Source organism: Thamnophis sirtalis, unplaced genomic scaffold (genome assembly GCF_051295495.1).
Source record: "Thamnophis sirtalis isolate CommonGarterSnake01/CBP01778 unplaced genomic scaffold, rThaSir2_p1.2 scaffold_6, whole genome shotgun sequence".
NCBI classification, from domain to species: domain Eukaryota; kingdom Metazoa; phylum Chordata; class Lepidosauria; order Squamata; family Natricidae; genus Thamnophis; species Thamnophis sirtalis.
In genome coordinates this window covers 129,397,040-129,421,064 of record NW_028261386.1, presented here as the reverse complement: position 1 = coordinate 129,421,064, position 24,025 = coordinate 129,397,040, and the positions used below count along the sequence as shown (strand labels likewise).

Genomic DNA, 24,025 nt, shown 5'->3' with positions numbered 1-24,025 from the left:
GCACGTGCATAATTGTAGAATTATTTCTCAACACTGATAAGACTTACAAAAGCAAGAGAGTTCTGCATTAACCTTTCACTTCCAAAGTATTAAGCCACCAATATAAATTGCAGAAAAAAAGGGGTCTCATTTTTATTTTGGAAACATATTTTTAAACCTTCAAGAAATACAGCAGTAATTCTCCTGTGGAAGAATTTTGTCCAGTTAAGTTTTGATTCTCAAGCTAATTTGTTGTGCATCAACAAACTGATGCAAATCTGAAGAGTCTTTTTCTAAGGACATCCTCAGGTTTTGTCATAGCACACGCTATATCAGTGATGGCGAACCTATGGCACACATGCCAGAAGTGGCACACATCTGTCTGATCACGCCAGCCATCGCCTGTTGCTCTTCTGGGTTCTGGCGCATACATTGTGCCAGCCAGCTGGCCTTCACACATACAGGACCACCAGAAACCGGAAGGGCAGCTCCCTGGAGCACATGGACGTGCTGGGAAGCTGAGCTTCCGGTTTCCGGTATGCACATGCGTGCCGGCCAGCTGGTCTTCACACATTGCGGGACCACCAGAAATCGGAAGAGCAGCTCCCTGAAAAACATGCATGCCCCGGGAAGCTGAGCTTCCAATTTCCAGCATACACACGTGTGCCGGCCAGGTGGTGCATGTGTCCCAGAAACCAGAAGACCAAGTGACAGGCGGCCATGTCAACGCCAGAAACTGGAAGCTGAGCTGCCCAGCACGCACGCACATGCATGCCGGGGATTTGCTCTTCCAGTTTCCGGCGCTCCATCACGTGCATGCACAGACTCCCATTTCAGCACTCGGTGCTGAAAAGATTCGGCAACACTGCCCTGTATCTTACTGTTTCTTTAGGCAGGATGTATGCAAAGCAAATGAAAACCAAAACTTAAGAAATCCATTGTATCACATTGAATAATATTAATCCTGCAAAGTCCAAATATTTTAGTATTACATTTTACCGTTTATGATTTAAATAGTTGTCAGCACTCCTCCATTGAATAATTAGGAAAGAAAACCACGAGACTCCATTGATAGAAATCAAGTGTACTTTTACTAATTATAAATGATTAGAAGCGTAGCAAAGCGAAGACTGATTATTTAGGCGTGAAAGCAAATGATATATAGAATAACCCATTCCCCACCCCTCGGCATCCCAGTTACAGTCCAATCATAATTCTTCCAAGTGTCAGGTGCGAGATAACTTCGAAAGGCATCACCAAGATGGAATGTCGTGCCGTTGGCCTTGGCGGGAAACCTCCTCCGTATGCGCAGTAAGACAGGCAGCAGAAACTCCAGAATCTTCCTCCAGCACAAGTCCCCTCCCAAATACCATGCCCCCCATCCCCGTTTCAATGGCAGCCGAAGCAGCAGCAAAGCAGAGGCTGACAATAGTGCTCTCTTTTGCTTTTCAAAATTGAATATAAAATCTATTGCATGAAATATTTTCTCCCAAAGGGGAAAAAGAACCAAGGCGTTGTCTTGTTAAAAACATTCCAGGCATGCAACGATGTGAATTCATAGATAATACTCTTTTAACCAAGAGTTCATATAAGTGCACTTAACTTAAAAAAACATATTACAGGTATACATTATAGGAAAATATACTTTTAGGTTACTAACTCTGTAGGTAAAGTATTTTTGATCTTGTTGCTTCAGACAATGAGTGGGGAAGAAAATTCAGCACTTTGACTTGTATTAGTTGGGTTTCACCACTTAGCAATAGCAATAGCAATAGCAGTTCGACTTATATACCGCTTTCAGCCCTCTCTAAGCGGTTTACAGAGTCAGCATATCGCCCCCACAGTCTGGGTCCTCATTTCACCCACCTCGGAAGGATGGAAGGCTGAGTCAACCTTGAGCCGGTGAGATTTGAACCGCCGAACTGCAGATAGCAGTCAGCTGAAGTGGCCTGCAGTACTGCACTCTAACCACTGCACCACCTCGGCACTTAAAATAAGTGCCTAGTTCTCTGACTGAATGTATCATACTAAACTATATTTTAATCATGATGTATTGCAGGGATGCCAAACTGGCGGCCAGATGCATCGTGCACAGGCCACACCCACCCCAGCTCCGTGAAAGGAAAAAAATGTTGTGATACGCCATATCTGAGATTCTAAAATAAACAGAAAATGAACATGAACCCACAGTAATTCAGGTTCATGTTAGGCATCCCTCACCAGAACCTCCTGATAATCCTTCTAATCGTGTCCCTATCGTTATCCACAGTTCCTTTGCACCATACTGTTTAAAATAAAGGCTACAAAGATTTGGAGGAAATATCAGCATTATTGTATGAAGGTCCTATCATCAAATAAGGGCATAAACCTTCTTTTGAACCTTTGATGGATTAGTAGCCAATTCCATGTTTCCTAGTTTCTTGCTTTGGATAGCAGGATCCTTATCTCACTAATTCTTTAAAATGACTTTATCAGATCATTATACTATGCTCATATTACAGATTTAATGGTGGGGAATGAGGCTGAGAGGTCACGGATTGCCAAGGCCATCAGTCCCAATTAAACTAAGACTTGAGGAAATGTTTTATTCCAAATAAACTGATTCATAAAGGAAGAAAGTTTTCTAAACGTGAGCTCATTTGAAGGATAAACTCTTTTTAATTGGTGCATGATTTCTTCAACAAAATTGGATTGGTTCTCATCTCCAAATTTAATTAGCAAGCTTCCGTCATTTTAGTATAAGTAGCAATAGCAATAGCAGTTAGATTTATATACCACTTCATAGGGCTTTCAGCCCTCTCTAAGCGGTTTACAGAGTCAGCATATTGCCCCCAACAACAATCCGGGTCCTCATTTTACCCACCTCGGAAGGATGGAAGGCTGAGTCAACCTTGAGCCGGTGGGATTTGAACAGCCGAACTGCAGAACTGCAGTCAGCTGAAGTAGCCTGCAGTGCTGCATTTAACCACTGCGCCACCTCGGCTCTCTCATAAGTGGTCCAGGTCTCATGGTAAAACCATTATTTCAGCTCAAGGGCATGTATGACTAATAAATACATTGTAAATGAAGCGAAAGTCTATGCAAATATGTTGCAAATAAAAAATTCTATGCTCCCACATGACTCTACTTCCTTACTGAAAACTGTCAAGAATATACTCTGAGACTATTGGGATTTTTAAGCTAAATGTTTCATTCAAGACATGGTTTGGTTACATCCTAATTTAAATATGGCATCTTGCTCCGTCACTTTGATTTTGAACCACCGACAAAATTAATGCTGTCTTTTAGAGATGAAAGTTAAGTAGGCAGTAGCATTCAAAAAGCATTTCCAGAGAAAGAGCAAAGCAGCTACAATTCTCTGTTCATGAATAAGGGGTTGTATTTGTATTTAATTCTGAGATGGTCAAATTTTTCTTCATCAGAAGCTCTAAAGCACGGGTCAAACTCACGGCATCAAATTTCCGCCACGTGATGTTTTGTGACTTTTTCCACGTCAGAGAGATGGAGTGGGTGTGGCCTGCATATGACGCATCCGGCCTGCAGGGGCGCCAGTTTGACACGCCTGCTCTAGAGATCTTGTGTGTAAAACAGCAAAAATGTTAATACAGTGTTTCTCAACCTTGGCAACTTGAAGATGTCCGGACTTCAACTCCCAGAACTCCCCAGCCAGCCTTCGCTGGCTGGGGAATTCTGGGAGTTGAAGTCCGGACATCTTCAAGTTACCAAAGTTGAGAAACACTGTGTTAATGTATCAGATGCAACCAATTGGTGACTTCATCATGAATCCCAATACATCTTTCATAGTTCTTTAATTATCACGATGGTGGAATAATTGTCAGGTCTAGATTGCCACAACTAAATCTTACTTAGCAAGACAGACATTACGTTTTATGTTTAAAGCCACTGTAGAAATGTACATATGTGGTGTCCACCAGTGGTGGGTTTCAAAAAAATTTCGAGCCTACTCTGTGGGTGTGGCCTCCTTTGTAGGAGTGGCTTGCTGGCCATGTGACCTGGTGGGAGTGGCTTGCCGGCCATGTGTTTTCTTTCTCTCTCTCTCTCTCTCTCTCTCTCTCTCTTTCCTTCCTTTTGTCTCTCTGTCCCTTTTTCCTTTTTTTCTTTCATCTCTCTCTCACTTTTGTTGTAATATACGTGTAGGCATGCATAGCTGTGCTGGAATATGTATACAACAGAAGTAATGATTAATCATATAATTAGATCAGTAAAACAAACTGTTTAACTCTAAGCATTAAGCATGAACGACCCGCAGAGAAATCGCACACTTTCTCTTTCTTTTTTCTATTTTTCTTTTTTTCTTCCTTTCTTTCTCTTTCTCTTTCTATGTGAGTCTCTGTGTGTGTGGGTGTCAGTGGTAGGTTTCAAAAAAAATTTGGAACCTCTTCTGTAGGTGTGGCCTGCTTTCTGGTGGAACCTCCTCTAACCGGTAGATTTGACGAACCGGTTCTACCGAACTGGTGCGAACTGGTAGGAACCCACCTCTGGTGTCCACCTTAAATATCAGTAAGCTATCAAACCTCATTGAATATGATTTTGAAATCATAGTCATCTGCTAATCATGCTCAGTGTCATGTGATTCCCACCCACAAGATCAGCAGTCAGGTTTTTACAGCTGACACTGCTAGTTATAGTATTTAACAGCTGGGCTGCACAAAACATAGTATTCTGATAATGTGCAAGAGTACTTTAAGGAGATTTTTAAAAAACAAGCATGTGATTATATCTTGAATGCATAAGCAGAAGCTGAACTTCCTATCTTTTAGATAAAAGATAGAATAATACTTTACAAGGTATAGTATATTCAACATTATATGAAATGCTACTCCCTATCGATAGTATGCATTATAGCTATTCTTTGAAGATTGGGTCAGTAACCAATCCAAGGTTATTCCAGTGAAGTCATCAATGACATACTGATGGCTTGAGACTACATTATTCTGTAATGACTTTTCCATTTCTTTCCATTTTTGTGAGTCCAAAAGCCTATACGGGTGTTTTCCAAGTGACTTATACAATATTTCCCAAACTTTCAAATAACGTCATCCATGATCAACCATTTAAAAAGAAGAAAGAGAATAAGGATTTGCTGAGGTTTAGGCTAGATAATCCTTGTTCTTTTTTTATCATTGTAAAGCTTCTTCTATCTTTCAAATGTCAAGACATCATGTCCCTGCCTGAAACGGTTCTTGGGAGAACAGCGCATATTCTATCTAGGAAAAAGTAACAGATCATCCCACAATTTCTAGAAACAATTTCATGCTATAATTTGGATACACAATAGATTTCACATCCCTTAATTCAGCAAGAGATCTCCCCAGTTCTTTGGGGTTCTGCCAACGTAGATATGTTTTCTGTTTAACTCTAGCCACACCACAGTGCTATTCCAAGTCTACTGAACTGGCATGGCTACAACTTTTATTATTAATAGAAAGTGAATTTGGATTTGCAACTTTCTTTTTGACCTATCACTGTGTTAGAAGCAAAAAAATATCCCATCAATATTTAGACACATATAATAAGAATATGCAATCCTAGACAGTGAATGTGTACCCAGGCCCACTGTAATGCTTTCATAATTGTGTCCAAGTGATTCACAACTGTTAGGACTTTCTGTAATCCCTGAGGTTACAACATAAATGGAGGAAAATAACCGATCAATGGGAATATATGTGCAACGTGCGTAAAAATCAAGGTGGTACAGAGCCTTCAGAATCTTTGACCAGGAATGCAGAGAATTCTTACATAGTAATAAAGAGATAAATTAAACGAGACAATTAATACAAATAAGTGAGCAGAGGTTTAATTTCAAGGAAACATACAAAGGATTGCAGGGTTTTTTATTGTCATACCGTTTACAATTAATTTATAAAGTTTCAATGTTTTCATTATACACTGAATTACACTATCATAATTTGGTAACTTGGAAGTTGGAAAGAAAATTTAAATTTAAAAAAGGTGTTATACGGGTTTAGAACTATTACACTGAATAGGTCAATGTTTATTACTAAAGCAGAGAACCACAGTAACAATATTCCTCCTTTATAACCAGTCCAGCAAAAACTTAGCTAATTGAAGTCTAATGCTATTTAATTGTTAGATGTAGCACATGGCCCATCATTGCACAGACACAATTGATTTTAGACACAAAGGAATCATCAAATACATTTTAATGTTCCATATATTCTATGTGACTCACTATAGATTACTATAACTACTCAAATCGATTGAAGATTGAACATGATGGTGTTCTTTTTTTCTTTCAGTAATGAATACTAAAAAGGGTTACTGTCATGTCATTTAAAAGCTATTGACAGACATCACTTAAAAGACTGCTTAACGTGAATACAATCTTCCAGTCTTTCTCTTACTACTTGCTGGCACAAAGAGCTGTTAAGTGTTACAGATACAATTTATAAAAGAGCTGGGGGCCCACAAAATATTTGAGTTTTGCCATAAATGTTGGTTATACCTATTGCATTGCCTCAATCTCATTGCTTTAAATATTACGAGGAAATCTACTTATCTCAAGTGAATATCTAGCAATAATCTACAGTTTTATTCGTATCTCGTAAGAGGGCTTTAAAGCCAGCTTTTTTAACAAATAGAAGTAAATGAATTTCACTATGCAGATTAAAATTTCCAGGGAGTTTTTTTTTCTTTCCTAAAAGGCCTTCTGCTGTTGCCCTCACCCAATGCAAGATGCTAAGTCATCCTCCTAACATTAAGTTGTCTATGAGCTTCAACAGGATGGAGTTTTAAGCACAGATAGGCATGGCAATGGAAAGTGTTAGCGTGCATTTTTATTTTTAAATTGGCTTTATCGCTCCCACAATAAAGGATTGTGTGTTTGTGTGACAGAGAGAGAGAGAGAGAGAGAGAGAGAGAGAGAGAAAGAGAGAGAGAGGGAGGGAGGGAGGGAGAGAGAGAGAGAGGGAGAGAGAGAGAGAGGGAGAGAGAGAAAGAGAGAGAGAGGGAGAAAGAGAGAGAGAGGGAGGGAGAGAGGGAGGGAGAGAGAGAGAGAGAAAGAGGGAGAGAGGGAGGGAGGGAGGGAGAGAGAGAGAGAGAGAGAGAGAGAGACAGAGAGAGAGACAGAGAGAGAGAGAGAGAGAAGACCTACTTTGCCAGAATTAGTTAAGTTATTCTGACAGCAATGATGCAAAAATGAAAACTGGTAGACAAATATAAGGCAGGACTGAATCATCTCAGTGACAGGCCAGTAACCTTGTCTTTCTCATCCCAGAAAGGGATGAAAAACGTAGCAACTTCTAAGTGCTTTCTAAGGATCCCTCCACTTCTGCAAGACAAGAGATCTCAGCAGGATCCACCTCTCTTCTGCTGAGATCCTATAGTCCCAGGGACCGGATTCCACCACCTGTTCCTCTGCAAACGCCCCCCCCCCAAAAGCAATTACCACTCCAGATCCTGAGCACTGCAGCCCCCCCATGGATCCTCTACTCCCAACTTCTAAGGATCCCTCCACTTCTGCAAGACAAGAGATCTCAGCAGGATCTACCTCTCTTCTGCTGAGATTCTATAGTCCCAGGGACCGGATTCCCCCACCTGTTCCTCTGCAAACGCCCCCCCCCCCAAAAAAAAGCAATCACCACTCCAGATCATCAGCACTGCAGCCCCCCCCCATGGATCCTTTACTCCTTGGGCACAAGACTATTTACCTTTGTATTTCTCCAGGACATCTTCGTAAGCCTGCAAGTACTCCTGCTCCTCGGTGTAGGCGCGACCCCCAGGAGAAACAAAACCAGCCATGCTTCCAAGTTTTTGGGACCCTGCCTCGGATCAGGTCGCGCCGAGGCTCCCGGCCGCCTGGAAGCCTTCGGAGGGAGAGAAGGAAGGCAGGGAGAGGGAGGCGCAAGGGAGGCTGGAGGGAAGGAGGGCTCTCTACCGCGGACCGAGGAAACGCCCAGCCGCCCCCCCTCCCCTCCCGACGGCGGCGTGGGAGCACGTGTGTGCCGCCAATCGGGCGGACAGGCTTCCCTTCCTCCCTTCTCGGATTTCACGGGCTTTCTACGGTCGACGGGGAAGCGTTCACGGATGCCTCCGGCCGGCTTTGGAAGGTGACCCTTCCAGGCGCTCCGGCTCTGCTCGCAACGGCCTCCCGCAACCCGCGCGGCTTCGGCTTCTGCCGCATTCGCTTTTCCTCGCTTGCAAATCGCTGCGCGCTGGATGGAGTCCACCCGCGTTGTTGTAGCGCCTGGCTCGAAGGGACCAAGCGCAGTGTTTCTCAACCTGGGCAACTTGAAGATGTCTGGACTTCAACTCCCAGAATTCCCCTCCCCAGCAAGCATTCGCTGGGCAGCATTCGCTGGGCAGCATTCGCATTCGCTGGCTGGGGAATTCTGGGAGTTGAAGTCCGGACATCTTCAAGTTGCCCAGGTTGAGAAACACTGGACCAGGGTTCGAGTTATCGCTTTACAGCGGAACACGGAGCCCGTCGGTCTGATAGGAAAGGGGCTCGGGGGTGGAGTGGGGGGCTGTGGCGCCCTCGCCTCCTCTTAACCGATCGCCGGAATCGGGGGGCTTGAATGTGGTTGTAGTATACAAGAGCCCGGGTGGGGGAAGAAGATGTACTCGTGAATGTATTACGTAGTCTGGGGATGCAGATTGTTGGGGGCGATATGCTGACTCTGTAAACCGCTTAGAGAGGGCTGAAAGCCCTATGAAGCGGTATATAAGTCGAACTGCTATTAAGATTCATCCTCGTCGATGCACGATAGATAGAAAGGCTGGCTCTGTGGCCACCTCCTCTACTCAGCGGCTGCAACCTAGGAGTACGCACCAACGACGGGTGGAGCGCAGTCAAATCGGAGTTAGGCTCCATCCGCCCCCGTTTTGCTCAAAGCACCATCGGAGCCAGGTTTTGTGGCTACTTCAGCTGATTGCAGTTCGGCGGTTCAAATCTCACCGGCTCAAGGTTGACTCAGCCTTCCATCCTTCCGAGGTGGGTGAAATGAGGACCCGGATTGTTGTTGGGAGCAATATGCTGACTCTGTAAACCGCTTAGAGAGGGCTGAAAGCCCTAGGAAGCGGTATATAAGTCTAACTGCTATTGCTATCTATCTATCTATCTATCTATCTATCTATCTCTATATCTCTGTCTATCTATCTATCTATCTATCTATCTATCTATCGGATTGTTGTGGGCAATATGCTGACTCTGTAAACCGCTTAGAGAGGGCTGAAAGCCCTATGAAGCGGTATATAAGTCTAACTGCTATTGCTATCTATATCTATCTATCTATCTATCTATCTATCTATCTATCTATCTATCTCTATATCTCTGTCTATCTATCTATCTATCTATCTATCTATCTATTGGGGGCGATATGCTGACTCTGTAAACCGCTTAGAGAGGGCTGAAAGCCCTATGAAGAGGTATATAAGTCTAACTGCTATTGCTATTGTGTTTTTCCCCCCTTTGGAAACAGCTGTCACTCACATACCAGACCCACCGCCGAGGCTCCCTTTCTTTCCAACCCTCTTTCTTTCTCTCTTCCTCCCCCGTTTCCCAAAAAGCTCCCGTTCTCCGAAGAGGGAGGGGGGAAAAACCTGCCTCCTCCACGGATGGCCAAACGGGATTTGGGTACTTTTAAGGGCAATTAAAAACGCGCTTCCTCCTCCTTTCTCCGCTTGGTGGGTAGGGAGCTGGCGTTGTATTTACCCAGCCCTCCCTCTCCGCTCTTTCTCTTTTTTTGTCCTCGGTGCTTTTGCGAGCGGTTGTTTTCGTTTTCCCAGGCACAGCGCCTCTGCTGAGCGGCCGCCTCCTCCGCTCCGGCTCCCCCCCCCTTTCTCGGATGCTTTGGACACGCTGTCGGCAACGCCAAGAATAACTCGGTGCGTCCCTCTTCCCTTCCCACCCCTCGCCAAGCCTCTGACCCGTTCGGAGAGGATGGAGGTGAATAGCAATAGCAATAGCAGTTCGACTTACATACCGCTTCATAGGGCTTTCAGCCCTCTCTAAGCGGTTTACAGAGTCAGCATATCGCCCCCAACAATCCGGGTCCTCATTTTACCCACCTCGGAAGGATGGAAGGCTGAGTTAACCTTGAGCCAGTGAGATTTGAACTGCTGAACTAGCAGTCAGCTGAAGTGGCCTACAACCAACACACAGACACACACACACACACACACACACATCTTGGGCTGGCCATGACAACAAGGAGAACCAGTTTTGCCTTTTCCCCAAATACATACACACACACACACACACACACACAATCTATCTATCTATCTATCTATCTATCTATCTATCTATCTCTATCTGTCTATCTCTCTCTCTCTCTCTCTCATCTATCTATCTATCTATCATCTATCTATCTATCATCTATCTATCTATCATCTATCTATCTATCTATCTATCTATCTATCATCTATCTATCTATCATCTATCTATCTATCTATCTATCTATCTCTATCTGTCTCTCTCTCTCTCTCATCTATCTATCTCTCATCTATCTATCTATCTATCATCTATCTATCTATCATCTATCTATCTATCATCTATCTATCTATCATCTATCTATCTATCATCTATCATCTATCTATCATCATCTATCAATCTATCTATCAATCATCTATCTATCTATCATCTATCTATCTATCTATCATCTATCTATCTATCTATCATCTATCTATCTATCTATCTATCATCTATCTATCTAACATCTATCTATCTATCATCTATCTATCTATCATCTATCTATCTATCAATCATCTATCTATCATCTATCTATCATCTATCTATCTATCATCTATCTATCTATCATCTATCCATCTATCTATCATCTATCTATCTATCATCTATCTATCATCTATCTATCTATCTATCTATCTATCTATCTATCTATCTATCATCTATCTATCTATCATCTATCTATCTATCATCTATCTATCTATCATCTATCTATCAATCATCTATCTATCTATCATCTATCTATCTATCATCTATCTATCAATCATCTATCTATCTATCATCCATCCATCCATCCATCCATCCATCCATCTATCTATCTATCTAGGCTGGCCATGACAACAACGAGAACCAGTTTTGCCTTTTCCCCAAATACAGACAGACAGACACACACACACACACACACACACACAAACACCTTGGGCTGGCCATGACAACAACATATATATATATATATATGTAGATACTGGGCTGGCCATGACAACAACAACCGCCGCCGCGCTAGAGCCGGGAGTGGCGGAAGGCCAAAAGGCGGAGCCAACGTCCTGCAGGTGTCACCGCCGGTCACTGTTTCAAAGCCACGTGCCTGGCTCAAGAAGAAGCACGCATGCGCTTACTTGCGGAGCAAAAACAACCCCTCCCTCCTCCTGATCTCATCCGCTCCCAGGCTGAGCGCCCCCTCCTCCCCAATTCCCCTGCCCCGCTGGGAAGTCCGGAGTCCGCCTTCGCCCGGGCCACGCTTAACCCTATTCTTCCCAGTTGCCCCGCGCCTAACAACTGAAATCTCCCACGCCCGGACAGCAACCCCTCGCTATTATTCCACCAGGTCCGCCTGCCTTAAATTTACTACTAGTTTACTACTACTAGCTGGTGATTCTCAAGACCCCAACGGGGTGACTTTGCAGCTTTCTCCGGGAGCATCGAAGTACAACAGAGGGCGCTTCTCCCTGCGCCGCTGTGGCCACCGCAAAGCCAGCTCTGGCGGTCAGCGGAACAGCAGGCTGGGAGTATGTCCCCTCCCTCCCTCCTCCTTCTCCTCCTCCTGGTCGGTTCCATCTCCGCCAGAGCAAGTTCCGGAAGTGATTTGCAAGCCGCAGTCCGGGAGCCGACGAAGGAACAAGGGAGGGGGGGGTTAAGGACCGCGAGCAAAATCCTTTCGTTTTCCCACGCCTTGCAAAGAAGACTCGCAAATCGGCGCTTCGCATTCCAAAGACTTCAGCCTTTCCCCCCCCACGCTATGTTTTACAAACGCTTGCAAAGCAGGTTCGTCTTTTAGGGAGATGCGTCGATATAGGGACCGCTGCGGGCTCTTGTCTCTTAAGGCAGTGTTTCTCAACCTTGGCGACTTTTAAGTCCTATGGACTTCAACTTCCAGAATCCCCCAGCCAGCATAGCTGGCTGGGGAATTCTGGGAGTTGAAGTCCACAGGACTTAAAAGTCACCAAGGTTGAGAAACACTGCTCTAAGGCGTCCCTGGGAATAACGTTGTTGACCATGTGATTTCTCAGCGCATATAAATCCAATAAATAAACAAAACAACAAGCTTCATTTGCTTCCTTTTTCTGGAGAGTCCCAGTCTTGCCGCTCCTCTAAGCAAGCTTCTGGAATCAGAATGGCTCGCGTGATCTGCTGTCTCTGGGGCGGGAGGTGGGAGGTTTTATTATATATTAATTTATTGGGAGTCTCTTTTATTGGTGTTCTACTGTCTTGAATGTGGTTTGACACTTTTATAAGCCGCCTTGGGAATAGGAGGCAATATAAATGCAATAATAAATAAATGAATGTGTCTGAAACTGGGTGGCAGCGAGATCCTCTTCCTTGTTCTTATTGGTGGCGGTAGGAACCCAGGCAAGATCCCTTCAAGCACAAGGCCAAGTCGACGAAGGAGGAGCTCCGTTTAAACAGCACTCAACACCAATCTAAGTGAAAGCAATTCGCACAGCCCAGATAGCACGTTGTCTGGGGGGGGGGGCGACTAAGTGTTATGTGTACACACACACACACACACAGAATGTTAAACCAGTGTTTCTCACACACACACTCACACACACAGAGAGAGAGAATGTTAAACCAGTGTTTCTCTCACACACACACACTCACACACACACAGAATGTTAAACCAGTGTTTCTCTCTCACACACACACAAACACACAGAATGTTAAACCAGTGTTTCTCACACACACACTCACACACACACACAATGTTAAACCAGTGTTTCTCACACACACACTCACACACACACAGAATGTTAAACCAGTGTTTCTCACACACACACACACACAGAGAATGTTAAACCAGTGTTTCTCACACACACACTCACACACACACAGAATGTTAAACCAGTGTTTCTCACACACACACACACACAGAGAGAATGTTAAACCAGTGTTTCTCACACACACTCACACACACACACAGAATGTTAAACCAGTGTTTCTCACACACACACTCACACACAGAATGTTAAACCAGTGTTTCTCACACACACACTCACACACACAGAGAGAATGTTAAACCAGTGTTTCTCTCTCACACACACACACACACAGAATGTTAAACCAGTGTTTCTCTCACACACACACACTCACACACACAGAATGTTAAACCAGTGTTTCTCTCTCTCACACACACAAACACACAGAATGTTAAACCAGTGTTTCTCACACACACACTCACACACACACAATGTTAAACCAGTGTTTCTCACACACACACTCACACACAGAATGTTAAACCAATGTTTCTCACACACACTCACTCAATGTTAAACCAGTGTTTCTCTCTCACACTCACACACAGAGAGAATGTTAAACCAGTGTTTCTCAACCGTGGGAACTTGAAGATGTCCGGACTTCAACTCCCAGAATTCCCCAGCCAGCGAATGCTGGCTGGGGAATTCTGGGAGTTGAAGTCCGGACATCTTCAAGTTGCCAAGGTTGAGAAACACTGTATTAAATCATCCGTTTCGTTTACATCGGACGGGCGATTTTCCGCGATCTTCACTTCCAATGCACTTGCGCGAAATTTCAAGGCTTGCCGGTGTTCCGCGTCTACCTCCAAACGCGTTCATCCGCCCAGACAGAAGAACGGGCTTAAATAGCTTAGTCACCGATCCCCAAAAGCCCAGCCCTCCGGACAGCGATCTTAACAACGCTTAAATCCCTCGGAACTCAATGCAACTTAACTCCCGAGCCCGCACAGAATCCACAGAACGACGCTATAAGCGAGCAATACAGTCGATCACTTTACGCCCCTACAACACAAATACACAATTCCCACCATGCAATGGAAGTTTTTTTTCCCCTTCTCGGCGTAGCTTACTCCCCCCCCCCCCCACATCTGGTGTCTTACCGGCTATCCTGAGCACAGCTCTCTCGGCTGGATCCAGCACAGATCCCCCTTGGATCTTCCTCTTGGATCTCTCGTGCCTTGGTAGGTTCCACGGGAGGGTGTCGCCCGGAGCCGGAGAGAGGGAGCCGGATTTTGGGCTGAAATCATCCTCGTCGGAAAAATCCGCAGAGGAGGAAACGGAGCATCGGTAAGAAGCGTTCCCGGAGCTCTGGAGGAGAAAAGACGGGAGAAGGAGGAGGAGGAAGAGGTATGAGCATTGTAGCGCCAGCAACAACAGAGGTAGACATTTTTGCCCCCCCTTCGGAACCAAGTTCGATCCCCGTCAACCTGAAAAGGGGACGCTCCCCACCTACCGCCACTGACTCGCAGGCTACCCGTGTTTGCAAGCGTCGCTAGACAAATGGCTCACCATTGTTGCTTACACGCGCTGCTAAATCCCACCGCGGCGAAAGAGGCTCGGGGTGGGGGGGGGAAACGCATCGGCGGGAGGCTTTCGGGGAGACGGGTGGCCCTCGGCGCTCCGGCACACAAAGATCCAACCCGAGTTGCCCAAGAATCAAAGCCAGAAGGGGGGAAAAAGGGGTGCCGGGAAGAGAGAATTGTTGCAAAGCAAACAGCAAAGGCTCCGAGTCACAAAGCGACCTTTGGCTCCCCCTGCAGGCGACAGGGGGTGGGAAAAAAGGAGCCTTTCGCTCTTGGATGAGTCGCGGGGGAGGGAAGGATGCCAGTGTTTCCCTCCCCCCCCCCCCCTTATCCAGGATGCGGGCCTCGGCGATGGCAGGGCAGTTGCCACGCCCTGGTAAGTCCCTTTCTTTCCGAGAAGGGAAAGGAGAGGAGAAAGGAAGGAAGGAGAGAAGAAGGAGAAGAAGGGGGTAGGAAGGAGGGAGGGAAAGAGGGAGGGAAAGAAGGAGAGAAGAAAGGAGGGAAGGAAGGAGGGAACGTAGGAGAGAAGGAAGGGGGAAGGAAGGAGGAAAGGAAGAGGGAAAGGAAGGAGAGAAGGAGAGAAGAAAGGAGGGAAGGAGGGAGGGAAGGAAGGAAGGAGAGAAGAAAGGAGGGAAGGAAGGAGGGAACGTAGGAGAGAAGGAAGGGGGAAGGAAGGAGGGAAGGAAGGAGAGAAGGAGGGAAGGAAGGAGGGAAGGAAGGAGAGAAGAAAGGAGGGAAGGAAGGAGGGAACGTAGGAGAGAAGGAAGGGGGAAGGAAGGAGGAAAGGAAGAGGGAAAGGAAGGAGAGAAGGAGAGAAGAAAGGAGGGAAGGAGGGAGGGAGGGAAGGAGAGAAGAAAGGAGGGAAGGAAGGAGGGAACGTAGGAGAGAAGGAAGGGGGAAGCAAGGAGGGAAGCAAGGAGAGAAGGAGGGAAGGAAGGAGAGAAGAAAGGAGGGAAGGAAGGAGGGAATGTAGGAGAGAAGCAAGGGGGAAGGAAGGAGGAAAGGAAGAGGGAAAGGAAGGAGAGAAGGAGAAAAGAAAGGAGGGAAGGAAGGAGGGAGGGAAGGAAGAAGGGAAGGAGGGAGGGAAGGGGAGTAGGAGAGAAGAAACGAGGGAAGGAAAGAGGGAGGGAGGGAAGAAGAAGAAGTAGGACTGTTGTAAGATAAGATGGATCTATGGGATGATAAAAAAGCAATCTTCAAGTATATTGTCAACAGTAGGGAAATTTATTTATAAATACATATTATTAATAACAGTTATGAGATTATATAATTGTGAATGTATATATGAAATAAAAAATAAAAAAAATGTAAAAAAAAAAAAGTCCCTTTCCTTCCTTTCTGGAAGGGGTTTCACTTCTTTTCCAGAGCGCTCTCCGCCCCCAGGAAAGGCGGAGCAGCCGGGAAGAGCATACAAAAGGCAGGTGGGCTACTTGGGGGGTAAACCCCGTGCCGCCTGCTCGATTTATGACCGCGTCTTTTTTTTACGGCCCAGAGGACTGGAGAGATTTTCCAATGGCCACCAACATCTCCCGAAATGCAAAGGAGAAAGGACGCCCCGCAGGCAGAGGAGAATGGGGGAAGGAAGGCGCTCCTGGCTTGGAAAGCCTTCAACCCTGCATTTCCTGGGAGAGTTTTCAACAAATGATGATGAATGGAGGAAGCGGGGAGCAGAAGGGAGATTGGGGAGGGGGTGTCTTTATTTTACCTCCCACTGGAAGGGAAAACATGGTTTGCATTTATGGATCAAAGTCTGAGATGAGGCCTCTGCTGTGTCATCTGGGCTGGGCCTTTTGATCTCCTTCATTGAAACTTTCTATCCTGTTTTCTTCACTGTCCCTTCTTCCCAGCATGGTTCACCAGTGGTGGGATTCAAATAATTGAACAACCGGTCCTCTGCTCTAATGACCAGCTGGGTAGGTGGGGCTTGGTAGTCATGTGACTCAGTGGGTGTGGCCAACTCAAGGTCACTCCTATTGATGGACGCTTCGCCTTATCTGTTACAATGGAATAAGGGTTAACCGGAGAGGCAGTTTCTGTAAGCAGGGCAATAAAGATGAGGCTAGAAACAACACCAGAACGTTTCCTTTCTGCCTTCCTTACAGAATTAGCCTGTAAAGTGGAAAAAAACAAAATAAGATTTCTTCCAACACCCGATTAGAAAGTTAACAACCGGTTCTCCCGAATAGGTGCGAACCGGCTGAATCCCACCACTGATGGTTACCCTCTATAGCAGGAGTCAGCAACCCGTGGCTCTGGAGCCTCATGTGGCTCTTTCATCCCTCTGCTGCGGCTCCCTGTCACTCAAAATATCCGTCACAACCACCAAAGTGTGATACCCACCGGCATGCAATTTATTGAGCTTTTCGACACACACACCCCGCCCCAGTAGGCCAAGCATGGATAAATCCAAGAAAAGTTTCAGAAGAAAACAGAACGTTTAATTCAACTAGGTATGCTATTTCCGTGGCTGCTCAGGAAATGGTTAGGCACGGGAAGGGTTTTGTGGCTCCCGGTCAGTGGTGGGATTCAGCCAGTTCGCACCTATTCCGGAGAACCGGTTGGTAACTTTCTAAGCAGTTGGGAGAACCAGTTGTTGGAAGAAATCTCCTTTTGTTTTTTCCCCACTTTACAGGGCTAATCCTGTAAGGAAGGCAGGAAGGAAACATTCTGGTGTTGTTTCTAGCCTCATCTTTACTGCCCTGCTTACAGAAACTGCCTCTCCGGTTAACCCTTATTACCATTGTAACAGTTAAGGCGAAGCGCCCATCGACGTGAGTGACATTGAGTTGACCACACCCACTCAGTCACATGGCCATCGAGCCACGCCTACCCAGCTGGTCATTAGGGCAGAGGACCGGTTGTTAAATTATTTGAATCCCACCACTGCTCCCTGTGTTTCTTTTCTGTGGGAAACGGGTCCAAATGGCTCTTTGGGTGTTTAAGGTTGCTGACCCTCCTGCTCTACAGCATTCCTTAAATGGGCCTACAGAGAGTTTGCAAGATCTTTGCCTGATTTTCTACCTGCCTTCATTATTATTCAGTGCATTCTTGCCACCCTCTAGGGATCACCTTTGTGGAGAAATTCCCATTAGCTGCCTTTCGGAGTAGGGTCAACTGGTTAGAAAACTCATACTGAGTGGAACACCATCTCTGGGTACTTGAGAGACCGCCTGCTGCCAATTACCTCCCACAGACCCATTAGATCTCACAGGGTTGGCCTCCTCCGGGTGCCATCTACCAGCCAATGCCATCTGGCTATTACCCGGGGGAGGGCCTTCTCTGTGGCAGCTTCGGCCCTCTGGAATGAACTCCCCGCAGGGATTCGGACCCTCACCTCTCTCCAGACCTTCCGAAAAGCCATCAAAACCTGGCTTTGCCGGCAGGCCTGGGGGTGATGAGTTCCCTCCCCTCTCGACATGTATGGTTGTGAGACTGTTGTTTACTTTTATTATTTGTATTTTGTCTTTTTATGTTCCCCTTTTTCCCCCTTGAATTGTTCGCCGCCCTGAGTCCTCCCAGAGAAGGGCGGCATACAAATAATAAAATGCTATTCTATTCTATTCTATTCTATTCTATTCTATTCTATTCTATTCTATTCTATTCTGGCAGATTAAGGCAGTTTTCTCATCAGGGCTGAGAAAGCATCATCCAAGCACCGAAAACAGGCGCTTTGTCACAACATCAGGAGCCAAGTGACACCATAAAGCATCATCAATTACTAACAAGGAAAAGGAGTCATCCCATGGAGATCATTTCAAAACCCTCTCCAGTTCCTCACTTCCTTTATATTTTCACTCTTCTTTCAACTTAGTGCAGTGATCATAACCGATGCCTATATTTTTAACACAGCCTTGTGCAAATGAATTTGCAATTTATACTTTAAAAGCTTTTCACATATTACAGTAGTTGTGTGGTGCATTGACTTCTATGGTCCTATATTCCAGTAATGGGGAAAAAAACAGAGATCCAATCTGATTTTATATTCCTTACTTAGCAATCATACCTAAGCCTTCTTTATTAGATTATGAGATGGGTGAATAGCCTTTATTGCCACACACTACTATCACAGTGAGATTATCTGCTAGTTTGGTTATTATTTAAAGAAGAAACAAGTCATGTTTGTTTTCTAAGAAAAGAAAGTTATAAGGCCCCATTCATGATCTCGAAAGCTAATTCAATTGTTTTTTTCCCCCTTCCCTATGTTCAAGAGACACATGATTTCCTGACATTCACAATAAATGTTGGCTTTAAGCCTTAGTAATTGTCGACTAAAATTAATTTCCAAAACAGAGTTACAGAGGAGCTCCTTTTAAATGGGGATTATCAGTTCTTTCTTTGTGCTGAATCATGAGGAAAAGTTTACCAATCAAAAGATAAGGCTAAAAATAGGCAGAAAAATAATAATGAATGGCCATTTCTTATTAAATCATATCAAGACTTAAAGGACGGCATCCAGAGTTTTTAAGAAACATTCAGAAATTTTAATGTAATAATTGTTTCCCTGAATTAGTATACATTTGCTAATATTTTTATCACGAAGTAAATCAGTGGCAATGCTAGGTTTGTAAATCATATTATGCCTTCGGTAAACAAACCATCAAATTCTGATTAATCCTCTGCCATAAATCACAATGAGTTCAATCATCACACTAAGGAGAACAAACCATATACTCTCTTAGTAGGACATGAAGAACTAGCCAATATCAATTTATTATTTATCCTTGAAAGATCAGGTTTTAGTCTAATCCCAAAACCTTTTGACAACATACTTTGTATTGCAAATTTTAATCTTTCTGAAGGAAATCATGCTGTGTTTACTTTCTACCTTACTTCTGAGTAAGTGTGAGTTATATAAAATCCACTAATGGTTGATATTTTTTGTTTTGTTTTGTTGTAGCTCATTTCAAATTAAACAATTAGGGATATTCCTGGATCAAAAAAGATTCTGGAAACCATTGATTCAACAAAGGATAAAACTGCATGAACACAACTTAGTTTTTAGAACCTCAATACTAAATATTATCTATTTACTATAAACAAGGGCATTTTTATACATATAATTACCTGAGAGACCCAATTATTAAGATCTATACAGTAATTTGAATGGCAGGGTATACAATTCCAAGGAACCAACTAATGGCACCTTAATTTTGGTCCTCAAAATAACTCAAATTATTAAACGAGCTTCCTTTTGGCCTTTGAATGGCAATTCAATATTATTTGGCCAGGCTTTTGATTAATGATATTATTTTATTTACAGTTTTATATTAATTCAGTTAGCTGCCCTTTGAAGTGTATAAGGGGGAAACATTTTTTAAAATAAAAATTGAAATAGTAATAGTTTTACAAGCACTACGGAATAAAACAAAAGGAATTGTATTCATCTGCTGTCTATCATGGACTTTGTGCAAAGTATACTTTTAGATTGCTTAATAATTTCCTGCTGTAGTGTTTTGCAATGAATTGATTAATACCTATATATGAATACACTATATATACACTACTTTGAGACAGTTAAGGTTGAGACAGTAACATCCTTATTTTCAAGAATTCTTTATTCCTGCACATTCATCGTTGCTGTTAATAAATGTGTGAAGCATTTCATTTAGATACTAGTTTTAATTTACAAATATGTTTTCTTCTTTTTTTCTTTAGGACTTTAGAAATCAACTCAGATTGTATTTCTGATTCTTATATGAATTTTTTCATTTCCTGTCCCTAATCATGATACTGTTATCTGTGCTTTGAGTGGAGTGATAAAAAAATATCACAGCTTTGATGATCGCACGGCAGGATTTATTTTTAGTCTTTCAGGCATTTATTAAAATAAAGAACATTCTGAAGAAAAGTAGCTGAATCCTACTAATATCCTGCTCAATAGTTGTGCACCACTTCCCTCTACTGGATGCATCTGACGTAGTTGTTTTTCCATTAATATGAACATATTTGTTAGCTGGAAAAATTTCTAATTGGACTTATTACCATACATGAAAGCCAACACTTTAAATGCATTTAAAAACAAACAAAGGGATGAAATAATGGCTATTTAACAAAACAATCTGGTTTACCCATCACATTAAGCCAATCAGTTGGGCTGGGGGATTTGGGACTTAGAAAAAATACTGTGTAAATTAAGTCACTTTGATTATGTCAAAACCGCGACCCGTCAAAACCGCGCTCGACTAAGCCGCGCCCGATTAAACTGCGTCACTGACATCATCAACAGGGCGACAACAGCCAGCGCGGAGAAAGAAGGGCGCTTTAAATAGCGCTTTGAAAGCAAGCCGATTCAACTTAAGGTAAGGGTTAGGTTTAGGTTTAGGGTTAGGGTTAGGGTTAGGTTAAGGGTTAGGGTTGGGTTTAGGGTTAGGTTAAGGCGGCTTATAAAAGTGTCAAACCAGAAAAAGGAAGCAAATGAAGCTTGTTGTTTTGTTTATTTATTGGATTTATATGCGCTGAGAAATCACATAGAGCCTGCGGTGGTCAACAACGTTATTGTTGTTGGGAGACCTTAGAGGGAGACCTTAGAGCAGTGTCTCTCAACCTTGGCAGAATTCTGGGAGTTGAAGTCCACAGGACTTAAAGTCGCCAAGGTTGAGAAACACTGTCTTAGAGACAAGAGCCCGCAGCGGTCCCTATATCGACGCATCTCCCTGAAAGACGAACCTGCTTTGCAAGCGTTTGTAAAACATAGCGGGGGAAAGGGTGGAGTCTTTGGAATGCTGTGCTGGCTGGGGGTTTCTGGGAGTTGAAGTCCACAGGACTTAAAGTCGCCAAGGTTGAGAAACACTGAGCTAGAGGCAGCAAATGTAGCACCTTCAGCTTCTTTAATCAGCTGCTGTATTTAACAAAAAGAGCCGAGGTGGCGCAGTGGTTAGGATGCAGTACTGCAGGCCACTTTAGCTGACTGATCTGCAGTTCAGCGGTTCAAATCTCAACGGCTCAAGGTTGACTCAGCCTTCCATCCTTCCGAGGTGGGTGAAATGAGGACCCGGACTGTGGGGGCAAGTTGCTGACTCAATTTGCTAAAAAAAAAATGTAAACCGCTTAGAGAGGGCTGAAAGCCCTATGAAGCGGTATATAAGTCTAATAAATAATAATAAATAATAAGGTGCTGTTTGCATCAGCCCCAACATTTAGGCTATCCTGAAAGGCAGCTCATGGTGGATTACGTTGCAGTCACCCAATGATAAGGTTACTACACTTAAGACCAGTGAGGCCAGACTGGCTTCCTCAAGTAAAAACATACTCTATTATGTACATTGTAAGTAGCCCTAGCACTTAACTATGCCTATCAAATAGCACACAACAGAACAATGAGTCACAACTTTACAACATTTTATTCTGAATATACTGTGTAAGCCGTACAAGGAAACAAAATGAAAAGAGATTTCAAAGCCAACTTTTAAGATAGAAGAAATAATCCTTAGTTTTTATTTCATTTGGACTAACAAAGAGAGGGTTTATGGACTGGACCTAAGTTCAGATTACTGTTGACTTAGGACAGTGGTTCCCAAACTTGGCAACTTTAAGACTTGTGGACTTCAACTCCCAGAATTCTCCAGCCAGCAGAATTCTGGGAGTTGAAGTCCACAAGTCTTAAAGTTGCCAAGTTTGGGAACCACTGACTTAGGAGAAGTCGGTGATTGTCTTGGCCTTCTGCAATTGTTTTTCCCAAACTTTCAACCTACCATGGACGTCATTTGATTATCTGGTGATCTCTGATGGAAATCTACCAGGTCCATTCCTGTTTAGTTTTGAAAATTATGACTTAAGGGGGGGAAAAAAACACCCTTTCAGCGAAGAGGACCTTATGTAGCTATAACGCCAGTTCTATCATTTATAAGGATAATTGCTAATGTTTATGACAGAGATAAAATGCTCCTTTTCCTCATTTGAACAAGAGTGCACATGTATAAAAGGAAAGCTTGCTATAGCCATCGAGTCCTTCAAATAGAAATGCAGGAAGAGGAAACATATGGGGTTGAGCTTCATATATTTTTTCCATTTGCAAAACAATGGTTTCTGTGGAGGATGTTATGAAGAACAGCAGGTACTTAGATTATCACGAGTTTATATGAGCTTTTGTCCCCCCTCGAATGGTATGGTTGTTGTGTGTTTTTAAATTGTGGTATTGTTTTGTTTGTGGTTTTTTTCCCTTATTTGTACCACCACCCCCTTGACTTGGGTTGTGAGCCGCCCTGAGTCCCCTTCGGGGAAAAGAGCGGCATAGAAATATAATCAATTCAATTCTATTCAATTCAATTATATTCTGTTGCTTTTACAACCAAGAAGGATTTGCTCGTCAGGCAGGCTTGTATCTTAGAATCATTGCTCTATCTCAGTTCATTGATCTGTGTAACTCAGTATTATGTTTTTGCACCCACGTTACACCTATCCTCCGCAAGCTACACTGGCTGCCCATTGGTCTCCGGACTCGCTTCAAGGTGCTAGTTGTTACTTATAAAGCCCTACATGGCATCGGACCTGGGTACCTGAGAGACCGCCTCCTGCCACTTACCTCCCATAGACCGATCAGATCGCACAGACTAGGCCTCCTCCGGATCCCATCTGCCAGCCAATGTCGGCTGGCGACTCCCCGGGGGAGAGCCTTCTCTGTTGCAGCTCCAGCCCTCTGGAACGAGCTCCCCATGGAGATCCGGACCCTTACTACCCTCCCGGCCTTCCGTAAAGCTACTAAGCTACTAAGTCCTGGCTACTAAGTCCTGGCTGTTCCGGCAGGCTGAGGGCTCTTAAAGTACCCTGCCCCATCTTAATTGTGTCTGTTGTGGATTTTAAAATTGTTTTTTGTATTGTCTTATTTATTCCCTCCCCTGTTTATTGTGAGCCGCCCGGAGTCCTTCGGGAGTGGGCGGCATACAAAACCAATAAACCAACCAAACCAACCTTTGCAGCCTTCCCAAACCTGATATGTTCAATAGGTGCCTGGGCTAAAATTCTCACACTATCTTGGGAATTATAGATGCCAAATCTAGGAAACATCTAATTTGGGAAAACTGCCTTTCTCTCCCTAATATCAGATACCAGGTTTTCTCAGATCATCTAAGTATTATTAGAGACTAGATCTCAGATCTTTTACATTCAACTAGCCAATATCCCGGCGTTGCCCAGGTATTTATTTATAGAGGGGTAAATGTCCGGACCAAACATAATTTCTAATGTTGGATTTTCCCCCTTACCAGAGGGAGCCCCCTCGTGGAGTACTGTGAAGCCGTTAACTATGGCAACTCCACTGCGTTGTACGGTAGAAGCCATTTTACAGCAGTGCAGCAGAAGCCATTCAAAGTCACAACAGGTTGCATCTTAACAGAACACACACACCGAGGGGTGTTAGGGGTGGTCTTACCCCCACAATGTTTGTCTCCAGAGAGTAAGTCATCTGTGTACCAAGTTTGGTTGAAATGGCTTGAGGCATTCCAGAGTTATGCTGGAACATACAGAAACACATATACATCCATATATATGTGTGCGCGCACGCACGCACTTTACTACAGACCTAAAAAAATCTACCCTTCTGGCTGTGAGAA

At 44.1% G+C, this 24,025-nt stretch overlaps 1 protein-coding gene across 6 annotated transcripts in view; it reads right to left on the bottom strand.

Annotated features, from left to right (window-relative positions):
• DST (dystonin) overlaps positions 1-24,025 on the bottom strand; it is a 410,298-nt gene that overhangs the window by 348,641 nt on the left and 37,632 nt on the right. For 2 of the 6 annotated variants that reach the window (XM_087718941.1, XM_087718943.1), the window contains exon 1: positions 7,671-7,820. In XM_087718941.1, coding sequence (XP_087575067.1) covers positions 7,671-7,761 — 91 coding nt within the window. In that variant the 5' untranslated portion in view covers positions 7,762-7,820. Of the gene's footprint in view, positions 1-7,670; positions 7,823-14,054; positions 14,263-24,025 lie in introns of those variants that run through there. The other 4 variants (XM_087718942.1, XM_087718944.1, XM_087718947.1 and 1 more) reach the window with 3 other exon arrangements.